At 38.6% G+C, this 11581-nt stretch overlaps 1 protein-coding gene across 1 annotated transcript in view; it reads right to left on the bottom strand.

Annotated features, from left to right (window-relative positions):
• Window positions 1-1855, bottom strand: part of LOC139459828 (LIM/homeobox protein Lhx9-like) — a 66372-nt gene extending 64517 nt beyond the window's left edge. The window contains exon 1 of the mRNA XM_071241525.1: window positions 1428-1855. Coding sequence (XP_071097626.1) covers window positions 1428-1532 — 105 coding nt within the window. The 5' untranslated portion in view covers window positions 1533-1855. The remainder of the gene's footprint in view (window positions 1-1427) is intronic.
• Between the last annotated feature and the right edge of the window lie 9726 nt (window positions 1856-11581).

Below are 11581 nucleotides of genomic sequence, written 5' to 3'. Positions count from 1 at the left end.
GCAGTCAAACTGAGCAAATAGCACACTTTTCAACTTCTCTCGGTGTGTACAAGTATCAATGGGGCTATAACAGACCGATTTATACAAATTGTACTCCTGGAAAGCCATTAATGTACATTTTAGAAACTATGGACAATTGTAGTTTCTTGTATTTGTTTTATTGAACAATATATTCAATTTAAACGGAATTTTAAGACATTTTATAAAATGCTGATTGACAGCATCATAGTCAAACTAATGTAGATTCAGTATGTTCGGAATTGATTAATTTAATATGAAAGAAACCAAGTGTATATTCCTCACACACAACTAAACGGTTTTTTCAAATATGTTGATATATGTTATTATTTGTGTAATACATGGCCATGTAATTGACAAGGACATCATGCTATTTCCATGATAAACACCCACCTACAAGAAATAACGGAAACAACGATTTACAATAAATCATCTAATTAAATGAAAGCCCTTATGGTAATTTTCCCACAATGATTTCTATTTGTAAACACACACCAAAATCCCACTTATCCAATTTGCAATCTGTGCAAATATATAGTTACAATGCATGTCCAAATTAGATTAGCTTCTCGTCTTATCTCTGACCTTTATACATATGCATCATCAAATATGAAAGCCAAAATTAATAAACATATTGTGAAGTAAACATAAACAATCCAGTGTTTTATGTTGAAATAATTTGTAAAAATAAGTATTACAAGATTAAACCTCGCCAGGAGTACCGTTAAATGTTAATGTGTATCAATGCTTTAAACCATCTCGTATCAGCAATTGCAGCAGTCTGTATCGAACTCAGGATAGAGAACCTTACCCCCTAAGGACACAAGGCGGAAGCAGTTACCATCCCCCCATCCATCACATGGACGGTACCCAGATGGGTGAATTTGCTCAAGACCGCAGAGATAGCCAGAAAATGATTTCCAGCAATCTCCGATATTCCAAAATCAAGACCACGTGCCTTGATTTGTAATGCCAGTTGACGTGACAATTTGGTCCTAATGTCTAAGCTATGCTTGTTACGACAACTGATAGATAGTGCGAATTTCTGGGGAGGGTGAAGGATGCTATTTTTCTTGGGTTATACGGCGAAGTTTTCGAGGTGAAAATAAACAGATAAACACGTGCATTTCCTGAGACATATGCGTCGCTACCTGGAAGATGTACCCAAAACCTATCTGCCCTTATCCTTTTGAAACGCAGGTGGGGCTTACACGTGCATGTGTGAGTGCTTTGGTGAGGCGTTCTGGGAGTCTACAGTCGCGATGCTAAGCCAGAGTGAAACTGTATCTTATAGCTATTTTGAGGTGTGTCATCTGTCACAGGTCAGATATACGTGCGTGAGTACATGTCAAGTTGCAAACACAAGAATCGGATTAAAGATCCCTGGTGAATCCAGGAAGTTGCCTTACCCTTGTAGTGACGTGACAATCCAGTGCTAAACTGTCTGGGGAAACGGTCCGGCTCTGAAACTCCCCGGATCCCTCATGGGGTTGGAGGATAGTTTTTTCCACCATGCCTATGTTGGTGTGTCCGCGGAGGGGTATCCAACAATCCCCGGGGACGAATGCGTGAGACACGGGACCCAGCTCGAACAGGAGTCCCACCCTCCGTGAAGAATCTTCACACTACTGACACTCGGAACCTCGGATCGTCTGTCCAACTATCGCAACACTTCCCTCGTCGGAAACACAGACTAGCACTGCACCCGTCGTCAACAATGTCGATTTTTCGCCGGTAAAAACCTATTTGTTTTGGGACAGTGAAAGCGGGTGCACCGCCGGTTCAACTGAATGTGGATTGTTTAGAAATGGACTTACTCTAGTTTTTGTCAAGGGCCGTCTTCTATGCTAGCACTTTACAATCATAATAAAAGGGGAGGGGCACTTCAAGCACTTGCTTCGCTGGTGTGCCACTGTTCAGATCGCGCTTCGCGCGGCAGGGTCCGCTCTCATTGGTCGATAACACCCAGCGCCGTCCTGATTGGATAATTGCATGAAATCTGTTCCTGACAGTCACACCTGTCAATCTCTTGCCTTGGGTTGCATGTATAATACGAAGCGGATCTAAAGCGAGTCGACATCTCGGTTTTCGCTTCCTACCGAGAAAGCCCGACGAGGCACAAGACTACTCGAGATTGACACGCCGCTCCTAGCTTTCCCTTACGCACTGCTTTTATCCCTTTCTATAAAATAAACGATTCTGTGGGTCGACGATCGTAAAAGTATTTGCTCCACATTTATTTAGTAAAAGTTTAATTCAGATCCGTAATTCAAGATTGAGAACAAATTTGGAATTTTCAATGACCATTATTTCGTTCGTTTTACCATTTAGCCTCGGGAACACATATTTTACAATAGCTTTGAAATATGAACTGTATTGAAGTATTTATTGCATAAGTCTTTATTTCCCAATCATTTCTTAAGAACTAACGGAATAAAACGTGTTCTCTCAGACCCCATATTATGTTTCCTGTTGATGCGCGTTATGTACTAAATCAGAACTTAAGACTTCCATTATCTGGAAACGGCAGATGCAAGGTTTTTTATAACAACTCAAAAGCATTGATTTGTTTTTATTTCTCGACTCTGATAACGGGTGTGAGTCTGGAACACATAATCACCTGGTATAAACATGCCTCTGAAAATGCATTTAACTTTCAAAAAATGTTTTTTTTTAAATATTAAAATATCCGTTCTTTATTATAAAAGCAAAATATACCTTAAATCATTTTAAACCTTATTTATTATATGTGCTGAACAAATTGAGAACAAACAATGAGGGATACAATGCATAAATACAACGCTAAGACAATATTAATCGATATTGTACTTATTAATTAATTTTTAATGTACTTGTTATCGACGAATGTAATTATTGTCCTCAACAATGTACACGGCCGTGTCAATCCACTCAGGCATACAGTACTGTAGTGCAATCACTACGATAGTTTCTGTTAAATCATTATTCAGATTATTTCACCTAAAAACAATGTACTCTTAAGATGCTCTGTGCTGTGATATTTTACACTAGCCGCAGTACTGATTACTGTTATTTATCATAATCAGATTATTGAGTGGTTTAGGATTTAATCCGCTTTTTGTAACATTCCAGTCAAATCTCGGAGGGCTGGAATTGAACCTTTTTGGAGAAACAAGCAAACCCTTCAACCAACCATCGATGTGTCTAAGTGTAACCTTTCATAGTCAGGTCTTTCCCTAATCATCATTGCATTCTCATCTTTAATTATTGGTGATACAAAATCCAGTCAACAATTCTACATTTAACGATCTATGAAATACCTGGGATTTATATACAAGTCTAAACATAAAACGCCAACGCCTGAAAATAATCAGTCTCAATTATCTTGCGAAACAGATTCCAGTTAAATGTAAACTTTACAACTGTAAAGTTGTTTTTTTGTTAGTTAAAGACTGAGAGATATCAATATAAACCTTCAACAAGTTCGTGTCCAGCTATCATGGCAACCTATATTGTAAAACATATTATTTAAAAACATATTTGTCTTCGTTTTGTATACCTTTCGATACAACATAGAATATATCAACAACGCCTCGTTGAAATATATTACAGTGACCAAATATTTCAAATAATTAGAAACTGATTTCCAAGGATGTACCGTTCAAACTGTGCATCGCAGGAAAAGAGTCTAGCATGTCGCATCGTTGATGATAATACCGTTATAATAGCCGACAAAAAAGTATTTAATCAATTGGGGATGCTTTATGCTTTACAGCACAGTAGCGAGTTCTAGACGTCGTTAATGATTTGTGTAAATCTGAGACGTTGTCTTTGGGTAATGAAGGTAATCAAGGACCAGGTAACGCGTATCATGACATTTCTGTTTACAGACAAAGAACATGATTTTGAAATGACTTGAAGGAGTTCAAATATACTTGCACTACCAATGGATTCGAATCTCTCTATAAAAACGAAGGGATCTGTTTTAAGAAGCTCAAGCTTTCTTGAGGTTAATTTAGTTAACTTTGCGTCACTACTCAGTAAGCAAACATTACTGAAATTCTTTCGATGTATATTGACAAGTAGGTATTCCTACTTAAATCGCGAAACTGTTAAGTTTACTCTTAGTCTAAACAAGCATTAATGTATAAACATTGTGTTGCTTTTAGCCCAGGTCATGAAAAACGTGTCTTGAATCATGTTCCTTGATATTACAAAATATACATCGAATATAAGATTTACATTTCGCAAAGTCTCATTTCTTCCTGACTACCGTTAACAAATAATTCTTATCGGTCATAATCTATAAATGGAGCAGTTCTTCTAATTACATCGTATAAACTCAAACCCTGTTAATCCAAACCCTAAGTTTGTTGTTAACACCACACTCAGCAATATTCCATCTAAATGACGACAGTCTGTAAATAACCGAGTTTTGACCAGACAACCTCCAAACCTTAAGATCATTGTAACCTACATGTCTATATAATACAAATGGATAAACCCCGCATCATTGATTCAATAAAACGGTGTGGTTCACTCGGACGATTGCCCTGGATACGGTATCGTCCGGATTAACTGGGTTACACTGTACATAAACATTTCGACTTAATGGGCCTCGTTAGTGTAATAAGAGTTTCTGTAGAACTGGGCCTTGGCCTTTCCCCAGTGACTTGGTACTGTCTACATCAATGGCTGTGGCAAGTCATTTGCAGCTGTACATCTGTCCTCTTCTCCTGTAGTATTATTGGTAGATGCAGTTCAACTTGTTGCTAAAGTTATGTCTCCGTACAAAAGTAAAGCTGAGTAGCCATAAGATTAACCAATTCAGCCGTCTGAGGTAAACAGTTACTAGAACGTGAAACTCATTACCCAGTCTCAGTGATTACATACTGAACGTTAACCAGTGTGGACATATTAGCCTAACTGTGACCGATCACTTCTGATTTCAATTTATTTATACATTCAACTGCTATGAAACTTCATAAATACGGATCTATTTGTTCCAGGTACGTCACATTAAACATCACAAATTGGAGAAGAGCATAATTCTTAACGCTCAAATATTCAAAAAGTTTTAAAATACCATTTGGATAATCAATGTTCAACTATACATTGGGGCATACACAAGTTTAGTTCGTAGTTTTAAACGTCTCTCATAGTTTCTGATGTCAAATTGACTTGGCAATAATTTGAATATCTGTACAAAATGTCAATAGTGATATATCCTAAATATTAAATATTCAAATTTCAAGTATCAAATAAGAATCAACATTTTATTTACTGCATACACCGAAGATAAGAACCCTGTTCATGGTGTGAAGTTTTCAGAGAACTGTTCAACTGGATGTTTTTTCGTCTAATATTTAAGGTTTAATTTCTTTGAGAATATATATGATCTCCATAGCATTTATGAACTATGGCTAATACCGTTTTAGAGGTTTTTAATCTATATACGGAGCTTAGCAAGAAGATAAAAGTTATTTTTATCAAAACAATCCGTACCTTAATTTTATCATGTATAAATTCTGATTAAATTAATTAGAAGTACAATGATATCCCTCCGATTTAAAACCCTTTCATTCTTTAGTGTCGTAGACTAACATGCAGTTGGTCGTAACTGCTATCTTATTTAAAGGACGTTCGAAAATATGTCCGAATATATGTGATAATACTGGTTCTCCCGTTTAAATCTCCGTCAGTAATTATGTTCGTGTCAGACGAAAATATTATTGTATTTAAAGGACATATGTCCAAATATATGTCATATTTCTCTTTGCATTTGTTCACGGATGATATTTGACCGTTATATTTTACAAGCGAAACAAAAACTCCGTTACTCCTAAACTGTATTTAAGTCGACCCGCAAACCCCTTTAACACGACTAATCTTTCAACGGACTGAACAACGCCTAGTGGCGTTGAACGTAACACCGTGTTCCATGTGACACGCCCCTTTCAGCATGTAATTAATTTCGTTGAACTGACAACGTAATACCGAGAGTGTCCAGCTCATGACCACTGGTCTGCCAGTCAGTTTCACACTGACCACCTGGTACCATTAAGACGGAGAGTGGTCAGTGTGATGCCACAAAGGGCGAGTCAGCGCTGGCGTGGCGTATCACGTTATATTTCTGTCGACTCGGGACAGGCTAACTACATGATTATATTTAATTAAAGGTGCAAATTTGCCGACATTGTTGGAGTTGAGAACATGTGGAAGTGGGGTTGAGTTACGCTTAACCCTGTATAGACCTCCCCTCTTTTATCCGATACACTGTGGAAACCAACATTTCACAATGCTTGTGTGGTTCGTTTCTTTTATCGATTAAAACACGATAAAATATTCGGAGACAACGTCTTTTAATTTTAATGGAAACGGAAAAAATGTCGCAACGCGATATTTGTTTAATACGAATTCCAATATAATTGTTTCGGACCGAATTCTTGGAATATAACCACAAACAGATTTGTTTTGTATAATTAACGAATTCCTTGGGAGGAATCTTAGATGTTTGAAAATATAAATATGACAGTTTATTTCTTTCGTTTCAAATTTTGTTTGACGGTATATATGCTATCAATATGTGACATTTGTCTGAGAGTAATTGATTAATTAGTCAGGAGCTCGACCAGCATTACAACTACTGATCTGTCCTGTCACATGACGAAATAACAGCTGTATGACATATTGAAAATGTACATACAAACCATATTTTTGAAAGCATCAATTATGGTCACAAGTACCATGATATATACGGCATGTGTGTCGGCCTGACTTGTGCAGAGTGTTTGTGCTTCGCGGGGGCAAGAAGGAAGCGCTCGTAACTCACAGACGCCGTCTTTCTGGACGTGAAAGTCTATTGACATTATCCACTCTACTGATTAGGCTTTTCTTATGTCATGTTCTTTCTTTTCCGATCTAAGATGTAAACTGCAATCACATTCAAGATATATTTCAGATTCAAGACATTTATAGTTATAAATTGAAAGAAAAGTTGATGTTAAGCGGAACAAGATGTTGAATAATATTTTAGCTAGAAAACACTTTATACACACAAGCGAAAGCTTTTTCATATGTAGTTTCGTATCTACTACTGTACAAACTGTACGTGTACTATTGTGTCTATTCATGAAGCCAACTATTACGATAGAGACATGGTAATATTTTACTATAGTATTAGTGTTTGATCGTGTCTCAGAGGGCATATATGGGAGTAAACTAACATTTAGTCTCTCAAATCTTATATTACGCAATATCCTTCTTCAGTTTAAAAATTGAAAAAAATTCCCTATGCTAGCTAGAGCTGGCTAGACTTTTCTAGATTATTTAAAAAAAGAAGAAATATACATGTATTCCACAGTCATGGTGCAGGACTAATATTGGAGTCATTTTGCTCTCTCTCTCTCTCTCTCTCTCTCTCTCTCTCTCTCTCTCTCTCTCTCTCTCTCTCTCTCTCCTCTTACACACACACACTCTCTCTCTCTCAATGGGATGAATACATTGAGAGTGTTGCAATGTTACAAGCAAGTATATGGGACAGAAAACTCTGTTTTAAAAAATGCATAGAAACTATAGATCGGTACAAGTCATGTTTTGGTGTGACATGGCTCCTTTTTCGAGGGGAATCCGGTCGGTTTGAAGGTATACTTGTCCATAATAAAAAAGGGTTTTTATTGCAATGACAGCGTAGAAGACGAGGTCCATGTTTTGTTTCACTGCGTATTACATGACGACACCAGGGCAACTCCTTTCAATGACTGTATTGTTAAGTCTCATAAATGTTTAGATAAACCTGATATCGCCAAAATTTATTTCATATCCAGCAATGCCAGTGTCTGCTTAAACAATCTTAATCGTAGAAAGCATATATTATATGGATAACGTTTTACTTTATAATCCTTACAACATATCTGTATTAATTTACGATGATTTGTCCCTCACAATGAATAGGTCTGTACATTTCATCAATTGTTCCAAGTATGTACAGAAGTGGGACATAAATGAAATATAAACCGTTTGATTGCCAACTTTTGGGATAAAAACTTCTGGTTTTATTGCATATAGCGACGTTTCGGTGTGGATCGTTAAACCGGTTCCAGGCTGGAGTGTGGATTTCCACAGCTTGATAATGGCGTAAGAATCCATAAATTTGTACGTTTTCTTAAATAACATATTGTCTGTCTGTCTGTCTCTGTGTCTCGCTCCCGCCCCCCCCCCCCCCCCTCTCTCTCTACAGCATGTTCTCACACACGGGGGAAAGAAGCGTCCCTGAAACACTGTGTATGTATATAAAGGAGTTGTTATCCATAATACTCTTTGCCATAATTACATCAAACTTCTAAGTGCCTATTAACACTCTCACCGCATTAACTAAACATTTGAACTGGTATGTTTTCAATAGCAACATTATACATTAGTTTTAGGTTGTATCCGCGCTTGTTTTTCCACAATCTAGTACGAAAGCACCAAATGAAAAGTTTGCCCGAGACGACTGAATACGGAATATCTGAAGTAAATCGAACTGTGAGCAATTCCGTGACTCTAGACTTATTTCACCATTTGTCCGTGTTGTCCTTACCTGCATCCCGTATGTAGATAAACACTGCGTCGAAACTCGAGTATATAAAATAAAATAGAAAAATGACACATTTCATATATAGTCTTGTAACAGTTATGAGGATTTATAAAAGTTGTCCCGATTTTAGAGTGAGTGAGTTGGGTTTAACGCCGTATTCAAGTTATATTGCGGCGTGTCAGCTTAATGGGGGAGGAAAGCCCGAAGTGATGCAGGTCTCAGGCGTTTACCACTTCGGTGAAATCCACGAGCACAGGTATGTTGCTGACAAACCTAGAAACATAATCGGGGCGAACCGGGATTCGAACCCACAATCATAGGTTTCTGGCGTGCCCTAGCGACGCAACTCAGCACGGCGAAAATGGGCTACAATTATAGCTTGTTAACAACTTTGATGTTTATTCCGGTTTAAAACCGATCTCCGGTAGCCTATGCTGGTCGCCATTGTGACTTAAAGGATCGGATGGTCAGGCTTGGTGAGCCTCGGTAAGATGAGGGTCATCTCATAATCATTGGTTTCTGTGGTCCAGACTTCCCAACGAATTTTAATCATAGTAAACGATGTACATCGAGGTCGGCTAACAGTCATTTGCCAAGACGAATCTTTAAACTCTTTTATAGTGCAAAATTCGAACACCAGAACATGCGCATCTCAAACGGTGTTTGATCTTGAGGTCTCCATGTGAGCTCGGACAATTGTGAGTCAGCGTTCCCCGACGGCACAGATCGTTGCTCATACTATCGACCACCAGTTGACCGGACTCAGAGACAGAGCTGAAATAATGTAGACAAGCGAGAAACAACATTCACTCACTTATGACTCACAAACTCTTTTTTATTTTGTTTTATTGTCTTGTTCTTTAAGCAAACACATTACCTAGCTATGTACTTTCCTCGGGGTATTTTGTGTTTGCAAAAGAACGGTCGCTGCCTATGGGGATTATTCAATTGAAATAAGTTTATACGTTATACAATTAAGGGAGATTTCTAAATGCCTCATTTGTTCTAATAACGTGTTTTCGTTTAGTTAGTTGATATAATACACACTATTTTGAAATGAGCAAGTTCGGTTTATGTTACAAATATCATGGCCATAACATTGTCTGGAGCGGTTTTTACTATTGTCAATATTTTCACTGACTTCGTGTTTATTGACGAAACATTTCAATATTTGGATTATGCAAACATGACAATATTTTAATCATTTGAGAAATCAGCAATGTTTGCAATGTTCGTTAATAGGTGTGTCTGCGCACCTGCGCGGGGTGAGCGATTTCCAATAGAGGGAGACGCCACGTTACTCATAACATACGTGAACGTATCGACATGGATCCCATCAACAATTGCCTCTTTTTTTCAAAGGAGATATTCACAAACGGTCCGAAGTCATTATCGGGTTTCCTTTATTCTATGCATGTTTTATGCAGGATTCTAAAGATTCCTGTGTTACCACGCTCTCAGAAACAACCACGTGCTTTGCTGTCACGTTTTGCTCGTGCTTCTTATGTTTTGGACACATTTTTTCATGTGTTTCTGACGAGTGTCCTTTGTTTTGTCTGTTGTTTAGCAATATTCTAGTTGTTTAGTCATATTATATGACGGCGGTCTGTAAATAATCGAGTCTGGATCAGACAATCCAGTGATTGATATCATGCGCAACTGGGATACGATGACATGCATTAAGCAAGTCAGCGAGCCTGAATACCCGATCCCGTTAGTCGCCTCTTACGACAAGCATGGGTTGCTGAAGACTTTTTCTAACCCGGATCTTCACGGGTCTTCTGACACGTGACCCCGGTGGGGTAGGATACGCGACCTTTTCGTGAACACCTTGTACGTCACTATTTGATACGACCGCCTCCGTGGTCAAGTGGTAGAGCGTCCGCCCGGAGAGCGGAAGGTCCGGAGTTCGATCCCCGGGCGCGTCATACCAAAAGACGTTAAAAGATGGTACTTGTTGTTACCTTGGACTGGTCGGCTCGGAGTCAGTATACTGTGTCTGAGTGGGGTATCCATGTTAAACTGCGGCATGGTATCTCAGTGTGCTAGCACTATAAATCGGCATCAGTCCGAACTAGTACAAGCAGCCACACATACACATGCATGCACGTCGTTATATAAGTGCAATAATCTTGGACGCGACGTTAAACCCAATTTCACCTCACCTCACTATTTGATACAATGAACTCTGCTTTGAGCACAGATTTCTTATGGTTGGTTTGTTGTTTAACGCCGCACTCAGCAATATTCCAGCTTTACGACGGCGGTCAGTAAATAATCGAGTCTAGATCAGACAATCCAGCGATTGATATCATGAGAATCGATCCACACAATTGGGATCGATGACATGTATCAACCAAGTCAGCGAGCCTGACCACCCGATCCCGTTAGTCGCCTTTTACGACAAGCATAGTCACCTTTTACGGCAAGCATGGGTTGCTGAAGACCTATTCTACCCCGGATCTTCACGGGTCGGCACGATGAAGACATTCAATCAGTGAGATCATACCTATTGCCTACCCAGACTTCTTTTTGTTGGTGCTTACGATAAGCATCCCCACTGGGATTCCCTGCTCAAATCAACACGGAGAAAATACGCTCTTCTTTCTTACATCGTTGTTTTTTTGTTTAACGCCGCTCTCAGCAATATTCCAGCTATATGACGGCGGTTTGTATATAATCGAGTCTAGACCAGACAATCCAGTGACTGACATCACGAGCAACGATCTATGCAATTGGGATACGATGACATGCATCAACCAAGTCAGCGAGCTTGACCAGCCGATCCCGTTAGTCGCCTCTTACGACAAACATAGTCGCCTCTAACGACAAACATAGTCACCTCTCACCAATCAAATATATTCGCATAATGAAATAATCGATTTTGCACGCACATACTACTGATGGATGGGGTAATAAATGCGTAACGCCAGAATATTCCTGTTATAACAAAGCAGTTATTTTTTATTTCTGAGAGTTATAAATATTTTATCAAAAAGGTTATTT

The sequence above is a fragment of the Haliotis cracherodii genome, unplaced genomic scaffold, assembly GCF_022045235.1.
Source record: "Haliotis cracherodii isolate W230 unplaced genomic scaffold, xgHalCrac1.p SCAF_13, whole genome shotgun sequence".
Classification (NCBI taxonomy): Eukaryota; Metazoa; Mollusca; class Gastropoda; order Lepetellida; family Haliotidae; genus Haliotis; species Haliotis cracherodii.
Note: the sequence above shows the minus strand (reverse complement) of the source record. Positions and strands in the feature narration are given on the sequence as shown.